A 23,990-nucleotide genomic window follows, 5' to 3' on the forward strand; every position below is an offset into this window, starting at 1 on the left:
AATGATTTTTTTATAGTTCATCCATGAACAATCCCTGGAATCAGGTTAAGAATAAATTGAAAAAAAAGGTTAATTTGATTAAACCTTTTCTACATTTAAGTATTTTAAACCTGAAATGAAATTTTGATTTCTGAAGGCATCACAGACTCTAAATTTGAAAACTGTAAAAGCTGTTTCAATGAATGGTGATGCTGCACAGAACTTTAAAGATAGGTAGACGAATACATAGACAAATACACGTGCTTGGGGATTTGAGAACTCACACATCCTAATTAAAACCTTTGGCTTCTGGAGGCACTTGACAACCATTTTCACAGCCAGGTTTTTTGCTGCTCAGATGAGACTGAGGGTCTCTCTAAAGGGACAAGTTAACAGAATTCAGACACTTATCTTGTAACTCAGTGGCTGATCTGCAGACGTTTAAAAAAAAAAAAAAAAAGCTTCCACAGGTGAAGAACCTTTTATGACAATAAATACCATGTTAGTTTATAGTTTCTGTTTTGTTTTTCTACCCTCATGACTTGAAAAGGGTAACCCTTTAGTATTGCCGGTCACTGAAAAATCCCAGTATGAGGTGCCAGGTGGATGTGTTTGAGAGTTGTTAATCAAGACGTCCCAACCTGTCAGTCAGGATAAAGGTCAGAACGTCTCACACTGACATGCCTGAGACACAAACACACACACACACACACACTCCTGGCAACACTGTATCACCTGTCTCTCTCTCTGAAACGCTGACACTCCCTCCCCACTGTGCTGCCTCCTGCTTCCTCTCTCCTGCTGTCAGAGACCTCTGGCCCCATTTGCTCTCTCCAGGGCTGTCTGTACTCTCTGCTCCCCTGCTAGTGCTGCTGAGTGCCAGGCTCTCAGGACACCACTGCACAGGAGATATGCCGGGAGAGCCCAGGAGCCTGGCAAGGAAATCAAAGTCCCTCTCGGGTTAGAGTGAGTGGTGCGGCTATCGAAAAGTGGCTTCCAGCTCAGGCATGTCTAGCAGATAGCGGCCAACACTTCTGTGGTGTCCACTTTCTGTTGGTCTTGCTTCTGCAATAAAGAGCTTGCTAAAAGCTCCACACTACGGTCTGATGAGATACACTTTCGCCCGCAGATGTGGCATCAAACATGGTACGTTCACATATTATAATTATCTGCCAACATGTCAATAAAGGTCTTGTAGTTAATGCTTGCTCATAATAAACAGTTTGACAATTGTCTTACCCTATTTATTCTATTTCTGGCTGTGGTTGTCTGGAGATGATCCCAGCATGCTTTGAGTGTGAGACGGGGAAACACCCCCCCCGACAGGCCCTCACTTTATCACTCCGTGAATGCACAGTCACCCTTATGTATGACTAATTTAGAGCCTCCACTTGAGACACACCAAGTTGTTCTCTCAGCAGAAAACCAACCACCACATTTCTAAACCGACACAAGCAGTCGGGCACTGCTCACTTTGTGTATCAAGAGCAAAGATGCTCTAGGAAATGCTGATAAGAAACCAACACAAATCCTGTGTTTTGAAATGTAGACCACTGAAGTGATGAGTGAAGCAAAAATGATTGATTTTTAAGAAGCAAACCACCAGTTTCTATTTGGTTTTCCGTCCTCTGTAAGAACACAGGTCCGCTTAATCCCAGTGTGCAGCCCAGTTTAAACTGGAAGAGTTTCATAAACAAAATGCCTCCAAGCTTTTGTCTTGATGGGATTAAGAGAACAAAGCCTTTGTTATACTACATCCAGGCCAATCTGAGCAATACAGATGGATGTTGGGGGGGGGCAGATTAGTCAATTCATTTTTTCCCCAGACGTTCTGACTGGCGAGCACGTGAAGACTTAAAAGAACTTTTCTTTCTATCGATATTATTCTTTATGTCTGAAAGGCATTTTGAAGAATTTTGTTCAGTTCATATTCTTTTGTCGGTATTTTTTTCTTCCGTAAGCCATTGACTTTATTTAATTTATTTCTTTTGGGACGCTCCTTTTTTTTCCCCCCCAACTCCCCCCCCCCCCCACTAGTTTATGCAATAGAAATAATTCAAAAGAATAAATTAATAATTAGATAAATAATTGAATTGTTCTCAAATATTTAGATGGGGTGAATTTGGTTTGGTCAAAATGCCTCCTGAATGCTTTTAGACATATTTACTTGACTGTACAATAAGATTAACACAAGAGGAGATAGTTTTAGTTTCTCATGAAATGCATCTGAGTGATATGGAAGCCCGTTTCCGCCACTTAATAAAAATAAATTTAGAAATACTATCTCATAATTATGAGATATTAAGTCGAAATTATGAGATACCAAGTCAAAATTATGAGATACTAAGTCAAAATTATGAGATATTTGTTGTAAAGCCACGCTTAAAGTAGTCCTCAATGTACTCAAAATCCATTTCTGTGTCAATCTTCCCACACCAAAGAGCTGCTACTTGAACTGCTGTGTGAAAATATCTCATAATTTTGATTTAGTATCTCATCATTTCGATTTAGTATCTCATAATTATGAGATAGTATTTCTAAATTTATTTTTATTAAGTGGCGGAAACGGGCTTCCATAGTGTGAAGACTTTGTCAAATGTAAAAGATCTTCTGTCCATTCATCACCTCCACAAGTACTAAATGCACCATAAAAAAATCCCCATTAGTCTGTGGGAAGCACCCATAATGGCAGCTACCAGATCACTTCCGGCTAGAAGCGGTGTTTCATTACTGCAGGCCGGAGTGCTGGAATCTCTGAAAGTCTGAAGTCTAACAGCTGACATTCATGGATTCCACCCCAGAGAAACAGATACGGGCCCATCAGGGTAAACAGCATCTTCAGCATCCCGTGTGCTCCCTCAAAGTCATAACACAAATAAATGCGACAAAAACACATGTACTGAATTTACCACCTTTCCACACCAGCCTGTGACCTGTTCTACCATTTTAAGTGTCGTAGTGTGAATGTCCTGAAGCTCACCGACAGCCGTCCGCCCGATCTCCATCTGGTGGGAGTCACACCCACATCCCTGACCGAACCACTTAGACCATCAGCGTCCACCAGTCCATCTACGCGGTCCTCCGGGAGCACTCCTTTTGTGTTCATGCAACATTTTTTTTTGCTGCAAGCAGCTGTGTTGTGAAATGCGATATACGTGTATAAGTATGTGTGATCTTAAAAGCACACCATGGGAGAAAGCTCCATCCCTGGTGAATGGCTCCACGCTGGGCTGCTGCTGGAAGGAGATTTTAAAGAGCAATTGGCAACTATTTTCAACATCTCATGGCACCGTGCAGAATATGAAAAAACAAAGCGGCTAATATGTCCATAAAGTGATTTTTTTTAATGTTGCTTTAGAAAACAAATTGAATTTGTATATATGTATAAAATAGTTTTAAGTAAACGTTTTGAACCCGTAATCCTATTTATAATTAAGGTGAATAATTCAAATCTGACCCATCTGTAAAATACCATCATTTGATTAATAATTTCTCCACAGTTCTACAATATTTGTCATTGTTTTTCAACGTCCGCAACAAAGCGCAGAGAAAATTAAAGCGAATCACAAGAACAAACTTGTAAATATGGGTGAAATACAATCCATAAATCCAACTTAAAAAACAGAGGAATAGCCCACAGTGATTCCAATGGTTGACTGAGTGGATGTGTTGCAAAGAAATTCCGACACAACTTGGACTGATTTATTAACCAGTCCAAGCCGTTACATTACCTCGGCATGTGGTTGTAGTGCTTTCTCCATCCTGGACCAGTTCAACCCAACGCTCATGATGGGATGGTGCCTAAAAAAGGGATCAGTGCAAACTGTCTGCGGGTGAAACGCAATCAAGGGAAAGTTAAGAATTTGAGAAGAAAACTGACAGTCGATTGCGCAAAGGTGGGATTTTAGTTGGCTTCGTCACCTTTGCATACTATTTAATGCATATTCTGCCACAGGGTCGTTTCGTGCTTCAAAGGTTACCGAGTGCAATTTGTGTCCAAATTTACATTTGCACGATACCTCGAAGCGCAGAGAAGGAAGGTGGAGTGGAGTTAAGTGGTCCACTCCATCCACTAAAACCAGTTTCCATGAAGGGAGGTGTGAACACATGGTTGAAAAGGGACCGGTTGCAATGCCTGCTTGGCATTCTGACCAAAGCATATCTGGCATTTAGTCTGGACCTCAGGAAATTGTTCCGACTTGTAAAAAAAAAAAAAAAAAGCGCATTCTGTGTCTTCTTTAACGCACTGACATCGTGTAAGTTCATATCATTTAGAAACATTAGCAACTGGTCCTCCCAAACAAACAAAGTGAGCATTATTAACTCAACTAAAAGCATATTTCACTGTCAAACAAAGCCAGGTGGCGATAGATCATTTTTTTACCAGAATAATAAAATAACGGATGGAAGTTGCATATCATGAAACATGAAGAGCCCCTTTCACGTGGATGTCTCCATGCAAATGATTTGAAAACCTACAGTTTAATCTGCACACTACTTATGCTCCCTGAGAGATTATTTCCATTTCATTACACCGTTACTCAGCCAGCTTTGTCTGCCGGCTCCTACATTTGCCTTTGAACATCGACAACACCTTTTGTCTGAAGCTACTGTAACGTTTCCGGCATTGATCGGGTAGCTCTTCTGCTATTTTTACTTTGAGATGTGGCACTGGCCCAGAAAAATAAGATCCGAGTTGATTAGTGAAGCCTGCAAACCCTTTGTGGTGCCTGGAAAAAGAGGAGGCCTTCATCTCACATGCACAACAGGATTTTAATATGAAGATATAACTAAATAGCAGCCAGCCTCACTCATCCCGTTTAAGCACACTGAGAATGTCAGCTTCGTTTTTGAAACCAAATGAATATGGAAACATTTTATGAAAACACATTTATTTAAGGGCAACGGTCAAGTGCTCAAGGTGCTTCAGGAAGTTAAAAATCAAGAGCCCCCTTTCTCAGAAAACCCTCGAGTCATCACTCCTCAAGCCTTTAGAGTTCAAAAGAGAATAGTGCCTGTTCAGTAAAGCACATCTTTAATTTCCTCTCACAAGTCTCTTCATTCTACTTTTCCGGAAAAGTTGAGATGTGTGAGCACTGTGTCAGAGAACATCCTGCCATTCAGTAAGTGATTGGACTGATGATATGGTGGGGTAGCTGTACAGGTAGGCCAGAGCTCCCCGGAGGTTTTTATGGTATGAAAAGACACACATTCACACACACACACACACACCCACACCCACATACATGCGCACACAACCAATCAATTGCAATCACATTTAGTGAGAAAAAAGTTTAGTCTCAGTCTGTTTGAGCAGCAGATGTGCACCTCAGTGATGGACGGATCGACACAGTTGACTCATGATTCAGTAAGGCAAACGCACACACACTTTTATACTAAAATATGGTCAAAGCATCTGCTGAAAGAGGTATTTCTCCTGTAATTGAAGTCTTAGCTCTACCATCCAAAGCCGATTCCCTCATTTTTCGCCTGGATGAGTATCCCGCCTGCCTTTCCATCAGTCTACAAGTCTTTTGATCGGGCGAGTTCACCGTCTGTGAACACTTCCAGCAGCTCCAGCCGGTCGGTGGACCAGGAGGCAGGCAGGGCGCGGCCAGATCAATGTCCTCAATGTCTGTGGGAGGCAAGAGCCGGCCAGGACTCTCCGGCCCGCAGCCTCCCTGCTGCACTCTGTCAATTCCTCTCATCTTTTTCTGCTGGCTCACCCTCATGAGCCGCTCAGCTGAAGAAGTAAGTGGATTCTTTCACCCGCTGGAGATCAAAATCACCTGGAGAGGCGAGAGACAGGGTGTCAGACCGAGTTTAAGTCAGCGGACACAGGTTACAGAGCATAAATCATGCACACCGTTCTTCATTCCTTCTGCTAATACCAGATAGCTACGGCAGAAACTTGGCAGAGATCAGCCAGTGTAGCACTGAAAGAAGGGGCACTTTATAATAGAAATAACTGGGACTCATGAATAGTAAACAGACAAGTGCAAAGAGGGTTATTCTCCTCTAACCGAATCATTTATGTCGAATAGCTTCCAATTCCCTCACTCACATCAGAAATCGGAGCACCTTTACAGTCAGGTGTGATGTCCCATGTGCAGTAACTAATACATGAAATAACTGAGCGTTAATATTTGATCGGGACCAAAGTATATAGCTTGAAACTTTTAGGATTTAGCTGTTCGGTTTTGAGTGTTGGCACGGCAGCATTTGCCAGTTACGACACACACACACATTCAACTTTACTGATATTTGATTACAAACCAAACTACGTGACATATTGAAGCTTGGACTTCCCGACGGCGCAGGAGGAATCATAATGGGAACACTGAAGGGTTGATAGCAGATGTGACGAGTCCGTCCGCTCTATAATGGCGTTGGAGGACGTGTCATTCAAAGTTAAAAGGATTTGCCTTCTGTACCAAGTTTTATGACAATCTATTCAAAGCTTCTGAGATATTTCAGTTTAGACTAAAGCTGGAACATCAGTCACTTTAAGAAAAAATAGTCTGAAAAGTCAAGTACGGGCTAGTTAAAGCTACGGGAATGAGATGTGAAAGGCTTCACTTCCTCTGATATGTAGCAGATAATACGAGCAACAATGAATCTGCTGTCGTTATTGTGCTTGATGATGATGAGGAAACAGCCGGCCTGTTAGTCCTGAAGCAGAGAAAGTTGTTTCATGAATGGAAAGAATTCAGAAACTTGAATTTTCTTTTAATGCACTGTTTGAGGAGTAATTTTAGCCCTCTGTGCTTTGCCTTGTTTGCCCTTTGCCTCTCTGACAGCTGTGTTCAGCAGCAAGAGCTGCAGTGTGAATTATTGAGGAAAGAACATTAAAAAGTGAAGACAGAACAGCTTAAAGTAGCTGCAAAATAGTAACATCTGCCCTTTAACTAATAGACTGACCTATGACATATATGTATTTAAGTGTCAGCACTTATCATAACATGAAATGGGATGTATCGATACCCTGTACGATTTAAAAACTGGTTTTTGCTCGCTAATATGCAGTTGCATAATAGATCCTCTCTACAGGAAGAGCCAAATGGGAGTCTTCTCCAGGAAGCCTTTTTGAGATGAACTTTCCATCCTGTTCTTTTCTCCTGATGTAACAATGTTGTGTTACTGGGAAAACCCACAGACTGACCGTGGCGATATGACGCCCTGCTCCGCTTGCCCCGGTAATTCTTTACCTTTTGACACCCACAGAACTCGAGCAACAAAGGTGCAACGTTTTCGTGAACAAATGTATCTAATCCGTTTTAAGTTTGTACTGAACAACTGTTACCTGTTCTGCCAAAGTCAGCTAAAAACTGTAAGAAATAACAGAGAAAACTCTCAACTCAGCTCCTCTGAATCAACCAACTGGATCCACCTTAAAAAAAAAAAAAAAAACAGTAACTCTGGATCCTGTGCTATAAAGATTAAAATGGATTTTTGTGCACATTCAGTGGGCCGGCCATTAAAACAAGTGGGCATTCAGGGACACACAACCATACCCCCGAGGTCTCAGCCACATAAGCTGATTATATGAGTGAGGGACACAATTAATAGAAATCATACAACCCAGCTGTCAGTAAGGAGCAAACAGTGAGGGTACAGATGGAGATGAACAGAAGAGGTTGCATAAGAGCGAAACCCACAACCACCTGACTGATGGACAGAGAGAGACGCTGCTTCTGTCCCTCGTCTCCGGACTAAAACCTGAAGCCTCTATGTTGACAAGGACGTCTGATAGTCAGACATGATGAGACTATGCAAGATATGATCTGAGAATTTACCTTTAGCCAAATTCAAGATTTCACTCTCATGAAGACAAAAGACGCACCGTGAAAAGACTGAGCAAAGACAATGAATTAAAAAAAAAGGCAACAGGCTACAACAATCAGCATTTACAGAACAGGATGAAAACACTAAACTGTACAAGAAACCGCAGACTTTCACTCAACTTTCTTCTTTCTACCCAATTCGGGTGTTTTGGGGGATTCCGCCCCCAAAACATCCTCAGTCGGACTATCTTCACACACACTGACCTGTCTGTGGAACTTTGGACAGCAACAACAGCAGCCTCCTGTACTGCTGATATTTCTTGCTCTTGGCTTCAGTCCTGCGACAGAGGAGGGGAACAAACAGTTAGACTTCAGGAACTCAGAACGTATTTCTATGCTTTAAAGCGTGAAGTGGAGGAGCTCTTCAGCTCTCTTAAATGTCACACATGATTTGTTTTAAATGGTGTGTGCATGCAGTGAGAATGAAAGGCTCAAGTTTGTACTTTCTACCTTATTAGCTTACAGGTCCTTCTCAAAAAATTAGCATATTGTGATAAAGTTCATTATTTTCCATAATGTAATGATAAAAATTGAACTTTCATATATTTTAGATTCATTGCACACCAACTGAAATATTTCAGGTCTTTTATTGTTTTAATACTGATGATTTTGGCATACAGCTCATGAAAACTCAAAATTCCTATCTCAAAAAATTAGCATATCATGAAAAGGTACTCTAAACGAGCTATTAACCTAATCATCTGAATCAACGAATTAACTCTAAACACCTGCAAAAGATTCCTGAGGCTTTTAAAAACTCCCAGCCTGGTTCATTACTCAAAACCGCAATCATGGGTAAGACTGCCGACCTGACTGCTGTCCAGAAGGCCATCATTGACACCCTCAAGCAAGAGGGTAAGACACAGAAAGAAATTTCTGAGCGAATAGGCTGTTCCCAGAGTGCTGTATCAAGGCACCTCAGTGGGAAGTCTGTGGGAAGGAAAAAGTGTGGCAGAAAACGCTGCACAACCAGAAGAGGGGACCGGACCCTGAGGAGGATTGTGGAGAAGGGCCGATTCCAGACCTTGGGGGACCTGCGGAAGCAGTGGACTGAGTCTGGAGTAGAAACATCCAGAGCCACCGTGCACAGGCGTGTGCAGGAAATGGGCTACAGGTGCCGCATTCCCCAGGTCAAGCCACTTTTGAACCAGAAACAGCGGCAGAAGCGCCTGACCTGGGCTACAGAGAAGCAGCACTGGACTGTTGCTCAGTGGTCCAAAGTACTTTTTTCAGATGAAAGCAAATTTTGCTTGACATTCGGAAATCAAGGTGCCAGAGTCTGGAGGAAGACTGAGGAGAAGGAAATGCCAAAATGCCCGAAGTCCAGTGTCAAGTACCCACAGTCAGTGATGGTCTGGGGTGCCATGTCAGCTGCTGGTGTTGGTCCACTGTGTTTCATCAAGGGCAGGGTCAATGCAGCCAGCTATCAGGAGATTTTGGAGCACTTCATGCTTCCATCTGCTGAAAAGCTTTATGGAGATGAAGATTTCATTTTTCAGCACGACCTGGCACCTGCTCACAGTGCCAAAACCACTGGTAAATGGTTTACTGACCATGGTATTAATATGTTCTCAATTGGCCTGCCAACTCTCCTGACCTGAACCCCATAGAGAATCTGTGGGATATTGTGAAGAGGAAGTTGAGAGACACCAGACCCAACACTGTGGATGAGCTTAAGGCCGCTATCGAAGCATCCTGGGCCTCCATAACACCTCAGCAGTGCCACAGGCTGATTGCCTCCATGCCACACCGCATTGAAGCAGTCATTTCTGCAAAAGGATTCCCGACCAAGTATTGAGTGCATAACGGAACACAATTATTTGAAGGTTGACTTTTTTTGTATTAAAAACACTTTTCTTTTATTGGTCGGATGAAATATGCTAATTTTTTGATATAGGAATTTTTGTTTTTCTTGACTTTTTTGCCAAAATCATCAATATTAAAACAATAAAAGGCTTGAAGTACTGTACTTCAGTTATGTTGATGTTTTTTTTTTTGTGTGATTACAATTCAAACAAGAGAGCAGCTGCAAACAGACGCGACTGTGCATTAAAATGTGTAAATATGTACAAACCTTAAACCACAACATTATGTTTTGCTAATATGTATATACTGTCTTACCATTATCCTTCTGAATGTGAGCACAGCAATGCTCATTTGATTTGCGTGTATGTATCGACAAAAAGCGCGCGTTCCTGCATGCTGGTGTGGGAACTCACGATATGGTGGTGCAGTATTTCCTCAGCAGGAAGTCGGACAGCTCCTGCAGGATCGGCTGACTGTGCAGGGCCACAAACTGTTCCCGGCAGACCTGACAGCGGGAGGACCAAGAGAAGGCGGAGAGAAGTTACTCTGATCTAAACAGCTGATCGGCAAGCTGCCCGACACTTGTTGAGCAGGTCGATGGGGAGAAAGATGGGAGAAAGACGGGAGCAAAGGTGACAGCGAGAGAGGAGGAACGACCGCCAAATCTCTGAACTTTAAACATTTCGGCCTTGGCTGTAAATTTTCTCCACTCTTGCTTCAGAAAAATGTAAAATGCTGCTGCAGCAAAACAAATACTATTTTTTTTTTTTTTTATTACCCACTCACATCTGCTGGCTCTATTAATTCTAAAGTTAGTCGGCTGGAACAGATGGCCTCAGGATGAGCTTTTACTGTTCTTTTACATGGAGTAACATCAGTCAGTGTCTTCGACGGCTTTCAGAAGAATCTCTCAGAATCTCTCAGAATCTCCAGATCCCGGTTAGACTGATCTGCAAGGCGCTGTTCACAGAAGCGGAACATGAACGCCGACATCATTCGTCACAGAATAAAAACTCAGCCGTCTTCAATGTGTGCAAAATCACCCAGCAACAAATCAAGATCCACAGCTGTGACCATATCAGCCGAGCTATCAGGGAGACTTACCCGGACATTTTCTATGCATTACTTTAAAGATTAACGCCGCTCGAATCAATTTTTCCTCTTAAATTCTGAATGATTCTGATTTGCTTATGCACCTGTTAATAACTGTAATTCCTGCTTGGGATTGCATTCTGGGCAGGCTGCAGAAAACTGGTGGAGAAGGATGAGGGGGGGGGGATCGGCCGCCATTAAAACGAGGCTCCTTTTCCGTGTGCTCAGATGTTGAGTGAGCTACCCGACACCCCTCTCCCCTGCTGCTGTGTTCAATTACCTGTGCAATGAGGGCGGCGCACGCTCACACGCCAGGAGACGGAGAATATGGGAGAGAGCAAATGTAGTGAGAGGAAACTTTCATTGGACATAACATCTCTGAGATTGGACGAAGACATAAGGGGCTGTGACCGTGCTCCGAAGCTACGTCTACAGAAAATTGGGGATTTGTGGTAATTTGACCCATTTTATTCTACACCGTGTCTCAGCCTGGGCCGGATGAGCTACTTCCAACAAGCAGGGGCAGACAGTGATTTATTGGGCAAAACGGGATCCGTCTGATACCTGCCGCCTGTAAATGTATGAGGCAGTAAAAACTGGAAGTTTGAATGGTAAGCAGGAGCCTCTGTTGCAACAAAACACCAATCATACATGCGGCACGAATCGAACACGAATTTCTTTAAGCACTAAATCAAACTCAGTTTCTCTGTGCTTCCAAAACCACGCGGTCATTCCTCTGAGCAAGAGATTTCAATGTCACCTCGAGGCAGAGCAAGGTATTGAATCGCGTATGCCTCGTTTAGCTCCAATTAATCAGAAAACAGGAGGAAACAAAACCCTGACGATCAGAGATTAGACAGGAGACAGCTGTGAACGGATGATAAGGATAAGGAATGGTGAGGGATCGGGAACAAGGGGGTGAGGACAGACCAGTAGAAATGTGATACCTTGTTCATGGTGTCCACGGTGAGGGCGTGGGTCCAGAAACAGTCGTGAACTGAGACGAATGTCAGGCCAGCGCTGGGAGAGGACGAGAGGAGAGGGAGAAAAGGGGCTGATGAGGGAACAGTATGAAAGAAACTGTCCAAAAGTCAATGTTTTCATTTACTTGTCGGAGGTGAATAAACAAGGCCGCATCGTGTCGCAGGAGGGTTAGGGTGTGTGCTACGATGTTTGTGGTTGCCTTGAATAAAAACTACGGGGGGAAAAAAAGCAACCGTGAGAAAAATGGGGAGAGCTCTTCTTCAGGAAATACTTTTTTTTTTATCTCTGCTAATATCTGGGATATTATGTCCATTCTGAGAAGAAGCCAGCCAGTCGCGTGGGTGTTATTGTTTTGGCGGCTCAGGCCCGAAAACAGCTGGTGAATCGCATCATTTCAGTCTTTGCCAGATCGAATGAGATTTGAGAAACAGGTTCCAAATCTCCATAAAGCACGTCAACTCTTCTTCAAAACAGACAAAAAAAACCACCTCAAGCGAACGTACACATTTTTTTTCTTTTGGCTAAATCTCGACGGTTTCCATTCACCTCGTCTTTTTCACATCTCGGAGATGCAAATCAAAAACAGCAACGGAAACCAGGCTAGCGCACGCACCAGCTGGAACGATCACACCTGCCGTACCCGCACAAAGCCAGTCGGAGGTGATAATTGCGTTTAGGATTTAGAATGAGCTTTCTCAAAGCCGGTCGAGGCTGTGCACACGCAGCCCGTGTCGACTACAGTCGTAAAAAAAGGACTTTGCAGAGCGAACGGGCAATTCACGGAGCCTCTGTTTAGTTTCAGGTGTAAATAGTACCTGTAGCAGTGGAGAGAGGTCAGCATCATGTGTGTGGAGTCCAAGGAGTGGATGAAGTTTGGCGGGAACGCATTCTTCTGTTTCACAATGTCCGGCCTCCTGAAAAAGCACAGAAAACCAGACATGTACAAATTTAGTCATTTGTATAATGGCCCTTTGATATGATGAGATGTTTGAGAAAAACAAGGAGGCCTCATTAAGAACCACACTCATAATTCCCAAGGAGACGGCATTTATTCGGTATTTTTTACTGAGATTTCATCTCTCTCCTAAGGTTTGTGTCCCCTCTTTTTATTTTTTTTCAGAGTGGTGTTACTCATGTACTTACTTGGTTCAGTGTACAGCGTATGGTATAGGCTGAAATCACCACTCGAGGTTGCTCCAGCTCAGTCTGAAGAAGGCACAGGTGACAACTTCATAGCTAAGACGCGTCTTTATTTTTAGTTTGGTTGATTTTTGAGTAAACTCGTTACAGTAAATGGGTCTCTGGTACATATTCTTTCCGAATGACTTTCATTTTGATAGTTGCTGTTAGATCATTTTTGACTCTTTATTAAACTATTCTAATGACGCAGAAGTAGGGCATTTGCATTTACTTTTGAGGATATTACACATTCTGTATTTACAGTTCAGGAGGGCCAAGACTTTGAACCAGTGCCGTTCATAAAAATGCAACGTTGCTGTGATGGAATTGGCAGTAAAAAAAAACATCCTGCCAATCTGTATCCCCCTGTTCCCATTACCTGGAGCCTGTGCCATTCAAATCCTTGGGGCTGCCACAGACCAGAACGTTTCTCTAATGGAAATGCAGAGAGAGCTCAGAGAGGCCGTGCTACACCCAAAGCTAAAACATTATCGCGCTAGCACACACCGTGCCTGTCTGTCACTCCTGCTTTCCGTCCGTCTGGTTTATTTTTGGCTTGGAAATGTTGGACTTTCATGGGAGTGCTTTTAGTTCCGCTGTTCTGGGATTGAGCGGAGGAAAAACACGAGTCCTGGATATTTATTTTCAAGCACGCTCAGCCAGTGATGCATTTAATAAGACCTTCCTTCTCTTTCTCCATATCCTTGGTCATATAGCATACACCGACAGACACAAAACATTAATGCCTGAGACACCGGAAATTTACACTATCAGTATTTCAAGTGTGACTGTTCTCCTTATATAGTAAACAGGTTAGCATCGGGCTGGCCATTTAATGCATTTAGTTTAGAGGTCTGGATAAGATGACAGGGAGTGAGGAAAAAGCATAGAAAACAAGATCTACAAAGCTGTCATTACTGCTGCCTCTGCCTAAAAGAAACATGCCCGCTAAATGACTAATCTATTAAGTATTCATCAGGATCTTAAATTCTAGCGCCGCCGTGTGTGCGCTACAACTTCTGTGTGGATCCGTGGAGGGAAAGGCCAAAGAAAGCTACGCCGACAGTGTCAAGCCGGGCTCAGAATGTCAACCAGCGATGCTTTTGCTGACAGCGAATCTCAAGTTTAAGGTCTCTCTCTTCCCTCCCAAGTCTCGACTCCCTCCGACCCTCCCTCCTCTTTAGCTGGTGTATCATATTCACATCCGCGGTGCGCTGTCGATGTCACACTGAGGAGGACGGCTGTCAGTCTGCATCATCTGTGTCTGCAGTGCTCTCACTCTGCCATTCCTCGAGTCTTTTTGTTATATACTCAACTCTTTCAACTCATCTCGTCTCAACCTTTTACTTTAACACATTTCTGTCTTGCAGCAAAGTATATATCTGAAAAAATGTTTTTCATGAAACATGAAATGTGTTTCAGTCACTCACATTAATCTAATCCTCATTTGGTCAATTTAGCTGCATGACAGGGGTCAACTCCACAGTCTCTTTGTTAAGTATAACTGCACTGGAGTAAAATTGAGGCATATTTAGCGCTGTTAGGTCAGTATAGGACTGCAATTCTACTCTGCAACCTGAACAAGGACACAATGACAAGTGTTTTAGATGTAATCTGAATTCAAATGTATGACCACTGCAAAACTCTCGGTCTTAAGCGTTTTTTTTTTTATAAATCTATTGTATTTTACTTCATCGATGACAGGTTAAAGTCTCTGTTCTCTGAATGTACAAAACTATAGTTTCAGTGTATAGATTTATAAAACTTCTGCTGGCATTTACGACTTTATGGTAAATGCAACGTTGCTTCAGAGTAAGAGCAGGCAATTAGTGAAAATTCCCAGAGGAGACAGAGCTTCTGTGCAGCTGAGGTTCATGGAAGCCAGCCGCCTTGAGAGAGCTTAACTTTCCACACCCATCCACCTCCTAAACTGAACAGGGACTACATTTTATTTTTACCTTCATATTTTATTATTTTTACAATAAACGTGACCACAAACTCCACATGGAATCGATGACAACAACAAAAAATGGCCCGCAGTAAACATCATTTCTTTCTCCTCGGATCCTCTGCCCTTCTTCCAGGTCACTGCTATCAGACTAACTGGTGACATTTCAGCTGAGAATGTCAGTAAGTGCCACGAGAGAATAAAGTGGTAACACTAGATCTGCCGGATCGGTGTTGGAACGATAGTGGCGAAACACAGAGAAAAAAAAAGAAAGGGAATATCTGTAGGACGACTTACTCTGTGGTGTCGTGGCTGATCTGGAGGTTTATATGTTGCATGGAACTCTTCAGCTAGAGAAGCAAAACAAAAACAGAGGAAGATGTTATTAACCTCAAAAAGGCAAGGTACAACTAAACTAATACCAACTAAAACCGCCACAAACCCACTGAACAGTAAGGTTATGATCATCAAAGTTGAGAAAATAACAAATATACTCTACTTTTAATGCTTGTAAATATAAAATGTATGAAATACTGGCACCAGCAAATGTTTGGTATTTGCCTTAAAAAAAAGTTGTATATATTTAATTACCGATGATCAATAATGAATGAGCAATGAGAAAAGAAAGAGAATAACGACAGCGATGACGTGCTTGAAAGGATGTATTTCGCTGTCTGAAATGGCTAACTCAAAAGCTCTCAACGTGCACAACTTTGCCATTTTGTTTCAGCTCACATCGGCCTGGAATCATGTCACTGTGTGAGCTGCTCAGATTTGCGATGTTGCAATGTTACACCACAGCTCAGAGTTCAACAACGCAGCGCCCTCATACTCATCTCCACCCAACGTCTGTCACGCCCATGGGATTTTCCCCATGTTTTTAGTTTTAGGTTTTATCATGCTTTAGGTTGTTTATGTTTTGGTTTTTGAGTTCATGTTTTAGCCATGTCTTGTATTTAGTTTACCATTGTGTTCCCCACAGTTTCTGTTAGCTCATGAGTTGTCACTCACGTCACCTGTTTGTTATGACAATAACAAACAGGTCACCTATCACTCCTAGTTCCCTATTTAGTTTCCAGGCTCCACTGTCATTGTGTGAAATCCTTTCCCCGATATCACCTCTCCCTTACCACGTGAAGCCACGATCAAGTTAAGTGTCATTCATGTCAAGTCTTTTGTTTTGTTTTGTTCTTCAAATTTATTTATTTATTCCACAGTATGGTCTTGTTATCCGGCTCAGCCGCGCTTTTTGTTTAATTTGTTTGTAAAATAAGTGTGCTAAGGTGCATTGGACGTATTCTGGTGGCATGATTCCTTACTACAAAACACTTCTTATTGGTTTTCCTTTGTCACACCCATGTAGTTGTGAATGACTTTGTTATGACCATTTTAGTGGATCAAAACAATCTAAATGTCACATTTGTTAGTTTTATTAGATTTTAAGTTCCTGGTTAGTCTGTAGTTTTTGACGTGTTTTCCTTCGTTTCTCTTGCCCTGCCAACAGCTTCCCTCACGTCACCTGTGTTTCTCCCCTCAGCTGCACTCCATCTCCTATCACCCTCCTCAGTATTTAGTTTCCAGGTTTTCTCGTGCACATGGCCACATCCTCACCGTCCCTCATGATAAGTCATTGAAGTCGCAGCCAATTCATGTCAAGTCAGGTTTGTTTTCATGTTTTTCACAGTCAGGTTTTGTTTTTTTGCCATAGTTAGGTTTTTTTTTTGTTGGTATTCCGGCTCAGGCGCGCTTTTGTTTAGATCGTTTGAATAAATCAAGTTTTCATTTGAAATATCTGCATCCGGGTCCTCCTTCACCACGCCACACACCATCGGGACACTAAAATATCTGCCAATGGTACAGCACAGCAGTCCCATATTACTAGAGTGCAAGAACTGTAGAAAGTGGCAAGCAGAGGACAATCATCCACTTGATATTTGTAACAAATCATCAGAAGGAAAGGAAAAAAACTAATGAAATACAAAGCAAACTCTTAGCCGGAAACCTAGTTCTTGTGCATTTACTGGCAATCCCAGCGATTTGAGCTCCGCTGTTCTCGTCATTGCACACCCTCTAAGAACAATGTCCAGCTACATCTAACAGAGAGAAGCCTCAAGGGTCCATGCAATCAAGCATGTGGAGCAGGCCAGTCTTTCCCTGACCCCCTGGATCCATGCCAGGGTGGTAACGACAGCCTGCTATCAACACAGAGATATGAGTGGAAACAGGCAGATTACTGCTCGTCCATCTAGGCAAAATCCATTATTGTGTTTACCTTGCATCGAGCCTGCACTAATGTATCCAAGAGTCTCTACATCTGTTACTTTGCCTGAGCAGCACACATTTTTCTTTTTTTTTTTTTTTCACCGATGGAATGGACCTTCAATGCCGAAGTGTCCAATTTAATTCAATTTAGAGTGCTGCGAATACATTCGTCTGAGCGGTGAATAATTGCTGTTTTCAGAGGTCATTATCGCAGTTTAGAAGTAGATTAACCCGCAACAATGTGGCCGAATAGATAAAGTGTTTGTTCCTGGTGATCAAGGAGGACTATTTTTCACCCATTTCCTTGATTTTTTTTTTAAATCGAATACATAAATTCAGTATTTCACAAACGGGTGAATGGCAGTAATAAATCCATAACAGTAAGAAGCGTGGTGGCTCAGCGGTGAGTACCTCTGTGTACAGTTCACACATCCCCTGCTTGTGTGGGATGCGACGAACCGAGAGATAATCGATGGATTAACGCACATCAGTCGCTGACTGGCAGTAAAAATCCAACAATTTGTTTCTGGGATGGGTCCTCTTCACGTTCCACAAGTCATTCCTCCAAACAGGAGTATCATGACGCTGCCATTCTGAGGGCTTATGAGCCTCTAACAACCAAAAGTTTGGCACTAATGCACACCTCTCGCGTGGGGGATGAAAACCGAGGCTCTCTAGAATACACGTTGCCCGTTTCCTCATTCAGAAAGTCTCCTATAAAGCGAGAAACCAAACACTTCATGTAGTTGGCTCTCTCGGGTGATGTAAAGGCTTCTGAACACGAGTGAAAAATGGTGCAGACCGCGAACGGGACATCTAAAGGGAAAAATACACCCTTCCACGGAGGTATACTGGGCTATTTTTGTGATTCAGAATATTGATTGGTACAAAGTCAGCATCAACAAAAAGGTCAAACAATGGACATCAATACATCTACTTGTACGACATCAGATGAGGCTTTTGGAAATTGGTCCACCATCATAGGGACAAAGTCACTGACGCTTTTATTGAGAGATTAAATCCAGATGAGTCCTCTTTAAATGATTAAAGCTGTTGATTAACAGGATGGAGGTCTTCAGGATGTTTCTCCGTGTTGTTTAACCACTTCAGATTCAAAGTTTTTACAGAACATATGACTGGAAACCTCTTTCGTTCATGTTGCAAAAAATGTAGTGAATATATAGAGTTAAATTGCTCTCATAGCTTTAATTTGAGGATATTCCCATGCAGGTCGGTGACAGGATTTAGGAACGTAGAAGCTGCCGACTCAAAATGCTTTATGAGAGCCTATTCCTTTATCATTCTCTCGTTAATTCAGCAGAGTTGATTCCATGTGTGCCATTTGTTTTTGTTAACTGTTGCTCTGACTGCACAGCATGTTGTAAAAGGAGCCCTCGATGCAAGTGAAACAGGCTTTCCTTAGGCTGCCGAAGCCATGAGACAGATGGCGGGAAGGAGCAATTCAACAGTTTGAGACATTGTGGAATAAAACAGTCCGAGGGCTTGGTAACATAAAACAGCACAACGGCTGCGGATGATTGCAGAATTCTTCCCCTCGGGGAAGGAAAAAAGAAAGAAAGAGAAAAACTTCACGACAATCAGACAAGTTCACAACACTTTCAAACGCAGAACGCAGATCATTTTCAGAGTAATGCCCAGTAAAACACACGCGTTCAGTGTGATGGCATGTGCACGTATGGTTTGCAACGGCACTCTGTAACTGGTCCGCTCGTATCATCAGCTTCAAGGAACAGCTTTTTGCCACCAGAAGCTTAGCAGTCTTCAGCAGACTCGACTGCATGCAGCTAAAAGTCTGTGACAAATTGTGACAGATTTCTGATAACAGTTAAGTTTTATTGCATCTTCTTTTCAACTTATTTATCTGAATTCGTGAGCAGTCTTGGTCTTTTTGTTTCCACTGGCTACACTAGATCTCTCAAAACAGTGGCTTCTGTGAGAGGTCCGAGTACGGTTCAAACGCTCATTCAAACCAACATCAAGCCTGTGGTATATTTACGATAAACTCCAGTTCGGAAAGCATGCCAGTTTGTCCAGCGGCTGAGATATTTCCCTTTGCACCAAAGCACAGAAGTGGACTGTAAACCTTTCAGCCCTGCCACTAATATGGATGAAAGTAACATTCCAATATTTGCTGATCAAAATGCAACTTAAATGTTTTCCTCCTGTCTCTGGATCCTCAAATCTTATGATAAAAGCCTGTACTGAAATTATCCCCGGGATGAATGAGACAAAACATGCAGGGATTGAAGTGACAGGTGCAGCATGGATGGAAGAACATTAAGTCTAACCTCGGGGGGTCATCAAGTTACTCGCTTTGGTGGTTCCGGTCGATTGCTTGAAGGTGGCCGTGTGTTGAATGACAGATTCACACAGTCATCAATGAAGGGCTTCAGAAGAGAAGCACAGTGTGATAAAACCCCATTTTCATCTGCCACGGCTTCTAACACATTCATCACTGCTCAGGGGGTCCTGATGAGGGGACCTGCCCTTCCCTTCTAAACATCAACTCTCCAAATAAGACATGGCTGAGAGAAGGGAACAGAGCCCCTAAACATGTGGATGAAAAGAAATGGGCCCTGTCCTTTGATGTGACTTATGAACTGCATAATAATGTAAGTGTGTATGATCTGTGCAGAAGACCTGATTTAAAAAAACCCGAGGCTGTGATGGATGAGACTTTTGCTCACCCTGCTTTGGAGAATAGGCTCCTATAGTAAATCACCTTTAAGCTGCAGTCCAGATGGTTAGACACAAGAGCCATAAGTAGCCACGTAGAAGTCAGCTGGTGGATTTGAGTAGAAAAACTTCATCATACATCTATCCCTTCGCCACGTGAAGACAGCTCGGCTCCGGTCACACAAACGCACCCCTGCATCTCGCCGCACTCACACTGACCTTTTCCAGATCTCCTTCCCTACGAACTTTTTTTTTTTTGGGGGGGGGGGCGGCTTGAAACTGGGACGGCGTTCAGTAGCAAAGCCCAAAATGCCACGAGATTCTGCAAGTTCAACGAAACGCCACAATAGCCCGTGAACAGCTGCCGCATGTCGCAATGCAAAAAGAAGGCACGGAGGCCATCGCATCGACATTTAGAGATAAGAAGCCCTCCGGAATATGAATGGAGAGCCACTTAAGGGAAAAGTAGGCTGGATGGAGAGAGCAAATCTTCTGTTCGGAAAGATGTCACCGAGGGACGTAAAACAGAAGTCACAAAGGAATCTGAGATAAGATAAGTGGGCCATTAATATGATATGGATAAGGTATATCAAGATTATATGGATATATTAAAAATGATGATCCATAAGACCTAGAGTTGCAAGACCACCAGAAAGACATAATATGACAACAAAGAGAGACGAGGCGGGACTGCAAAGATGCTAAATGACCACCAGCTAGTGTGGGTCTTGCTCCTGTGAGAAGGGGCTTTTGTGTCCCTGAGGACCCACTGTCTCATAATCCAGCCAAGTATTAGTAAAAGGATTTGCTAAAAATGATTAACTCTTGAGGCTTATAACACATTAGAGTTAATCACATATCAGCAGCACAGTATTTCTGCACTTATAGAAGTTTATGTCCAACTGTGACTGGAAACCACCAATTGTCACTGAGACCCAGAGCAGAGCTGCTTCTTCCTGCACAGAGGACATTAGATCACAAGCTCTTAGTCACACTCCAAAGTCGCTAATCCAGTCGAATCCAGCTGATGATTCCCATATGCTACCCTCCGCTGAGTGAGATTTCACTGCAGCACTGTCTGAGAGACAAAATAAATAAATAATAAACAGCAAATCTGAGCCAGAGTGACCTCTGATTGGATTAGTATCAGCCAATCCTGTTAGGCAGCCTCCCTGATGTATGCTCATGGTCCCTTCCGCTACTCTACTCCACTCTAATTTCCTCACCTTCCCTAAGCCACGGAAAAGCCGCGATTACACAGGTCAGCATTTGCATCCCGTCTACCTGCGCATACTGAAAACGAGCAATAAACAAGAAGTGCAAAGATCCGCGCGCATGCATGCAAACTCAAGTCTGCCGTGAGGCTACCCAAGCTGCTTCTGCCCCACTTTTCTTTTCTTTTTTTTTTAAACCGTATCAGTGTTCATCTTTCCACTCTATCTGAGAGTCTAATTACTAACCACCCTGAAAAACACAGTGGCCTTGGATTTAAGAGGCGGAGAGGAGACTGGGAGATTGAATTTAATCCAGCTATGCTCGGGAAAGGTGACCTCTCTCCGAGTCGGTTTTCATTTTTGTTGCTCAGTGATGCAACTGGATTACAGAATCATTGCAGAGGATAAAGAAAGTTATCTTTCGAGCATAAGCTATTGCCTCGTTCAAGTGATCTCTTCATTCATTCATTTTTTTTCTTTTTGTTTAGGCCTTAAAAAAAGGCTCAGCTAATCACCTTTATCACCAGTCACTGCTGGACTTTAAGGGAAGCAGGTTAAATCAGAGAAGCGCGCCCTACCTCATCAATGGAGAAGGTGAGATGCACCCTCAGGGGATCTACCATCTGCCACCCTCACTCCCGTGCACCTGCTTACGAGGTGTCACTTCCCCTCTCAACCAGCCTTATGCTTGATGTCATACTAAGAGAGCAGGCGGCATACTGGGCCAGCCTTCGAGCTAGCTGTCTGACTGTACTTGTGCGTGTGTGTCTCCGCCTTTGACTTCATTAAAGATTGAGAAGCGTAGAAGTGGATTTTCTGTCACCTGAAGCATCTTGAACACAGGCATTTTTTTAAGTAGACATAAAACTGTTCTCTGCAGACGTGCTGGCACACAGCCATCACATTATCTGGAAGATGTCTTTCTGCTAGGATCTCCATAGTGACAGACAACACTAGACCCAGATGCTGTTGTCCCATTAAACTTGGACCACTCACCGTAATCACAATACACCATCAGTGGCGCGACCCAGCACCAAACCCACTGAAACCCGTTTTTGTAGCTGGACAAAAGTTTGGCTAACCCGCCCGCATATGAGAGGACTGAGACAAGAATTATTTTTATCTTAGCTTTGATTCAAATGATTTTCCCTACTCAATTATCGTGGCCAACAGCATGAACGATGATGATATCATCGAGATATTAATCATTTCTTTGCCAACTTGAAACGTATAGAAAAACATGTTTGAATTTTATCAGCTGTATCATGTTTAGATGTAGGGTCAACACAAGATCGATATTCTACTCGTTTTTTAAATTTCTTTTTATCCTCTGATTTTTGTCAATACCGATCTTCTCTTATTAGTGTGACATCAATGTGTTTTTGAACTTGTGCACGTCAATAAGCATGAACAGTTTGTGCCACCAAGAGGTCAGTTGTGGATGTATCGAGGAAAGAACGTTGTTCGGAAAACACAGACGAATTACGAGTTACTGGCTTGTAATTGGCTGAACTGTCTGTCATACATATAACACGGATTACAAGCAAAGGACGATCCATTGTAACGGTAATCCAGTTCATTACAACAGAAAAACACTTGCAACTCAGCGTCTTGTAAAGGTCGGCTTTCAGTTAAATCATGTACAAAATGCCTCAGCTCTAACAACAGATACAAGGCATAGTAAAGAACCGCTACCTGTCTTTGGTTGCGACTTACCACTTGGCTACGTGTTCGGTGGTACGGCTGAATGACAGGTAAACCCAGGGGTGTCACCCACTCCACAGTGTGGCCAGACTTGGAGATGAGCCTGGCGCTCTCTGTCAGCCAATCCTGCAACAGACAGGTGCCACAAGGTAAAGAGGGGGCACACAGTGAAGAGCCCTCTCACAAAATTCAGCGCTGCATCAATGAAGATTGTAAAAATCTGCGTATTCCCTGTGTACAGATTACATGTATATGTGGATATGTTCCAATAACCGAGTTCACCGAGACCCAGCTTTTGTCATAAAAATATTAAGATACTTTGGCACTATGTAGGCATAAAGTCAAACTAAGGCGTCATTCTACAAATGACGTAAAAAGCAAAATGGTGAAATCAATAGAGAACCGTCAATTCCTCTGAGAAATGAACAAATATAATGAATACGCATTAGTCACGTTTTTTCATTGCGTTACAATTATTTTAAAACATCAAAACAGAAGTCTTGATACTCCGATGCACAAGCTAAGTACTGGAGAGGATGTTCTCACTGCATCGCTGGCATGTTTTGGGGCTTGACTGTAGTAGGAATAATGTGTCGCTCTCTAGGATAAATGGGACAAAGAGTTTTGCTATATTTCAGTTACTGAGAATAATGTTGGTAGTCAGTCACAACACATCCCCCTAATCTGTTATAGGTTACAAAAGTTGGTATCTCACGCAGCTGTTTACAAACTGTTTACATTGGCCCTATTTTTATTTTAATATCATTGCAACAGCGCTGTTTTTTCACACAAATTAGAATGAGTCTTAAAAAAAAATAAAATCCAGCATCAACAAGTGATCTTTGCATTTAAACTCCACTTCTGCTGCTCTGCTTCAAGGATCTTCAGACAATTGTTGCAGACTTGCTGAGGAACAGGTGAGGAGTCGTTGCTCGCTCTAAAAGCTGCAACATGGCTGTTTGCACAAGTGTCTGGCACACTTTTCCAAGAACGGATGCCCTCTTAACGTTCCACAAGTGTCTCCTCACACGCACACACTCACACACTCACACACACACACACACACACAGGAAAGACAAATATGTCCTAGAAAACAGAGGTAGCAGTTGCACCCAAAGCTGCTCCATTCATCATCACTCCCCTCACTGTAGACTCAATTAAATGAAGGCAGCATGAAAACAAAGTAACAGAGGTAAGAGATTAAGAAGCTTAGCAGCTGGAGAGATGGACAGATCAGTCAAACGAATAATAGATGCTGACACTGACAGAGAATGAAGGGGG

General features: G+C 42.8%; 1 protein-coding gene across 2 annotated transcripts in view; it reads right to left on the bottom strand.

Moving 5' to 3' along the window:
- Positions 1–4,854: 4,854 nt before the first annotated feature.
- polrmt (polymerase (RNA) mitochondrial (DNA directed)) overlaps positions 4,855–23,990 on the bottom strand; it is a 48,471-nt gene continuing 29,335 nt past the window's right edge. For both annotated transcript variants that reach the window (XM_075485118.1, XM_075485119.1), the window contains 7 exons: positions 22,722–22,835; positions 15,130–15,182; positions 12,521–12,619; positions 11,669–11,741; positions 10,043–10,134; positions 8,028–8,101; positions 4,855–5,768 (listed from right to left, as the gene is read on the bottom strand). In XM_075485118.1, the coding sequence (XP_075341233.1) occupies positions 5,719–5,768; positions 8,028–8,101; positions 10,043–10,134; positions 11,669–11,741; positions 12,521–12,619; positions 15,130–15,182; positions 22,722–22,835 (555 nt within the window). In that variant the 3' untranslated portion in view covers positions 4,855–5,718. The remainder of the gene's footprint in view (positions 5,769–8,027; positions 8,102–10,042; positions 10,135–11,668; positions 11,742–12,520; positions 12,620–15,129; positions 15,183–22,721; positions 22,836–23,990) is intronic.

The sequence above is a fragment of the Odontesthes bonariensis genome, chromosome 15, assembly GCF_027942865.1.
Source record: "Odontesthes bonariensis isolate fOdoBon6 chromosome 15, fOdoBon6.hap1, whole genome shotgun sequence".
Lineage (NCBI taxonomy): Eukaryota > Metazoa > Chordata > Actinopteri > Atheriniformes > Atherinopsidae > Odontesthes > Odontesthes bonariensis.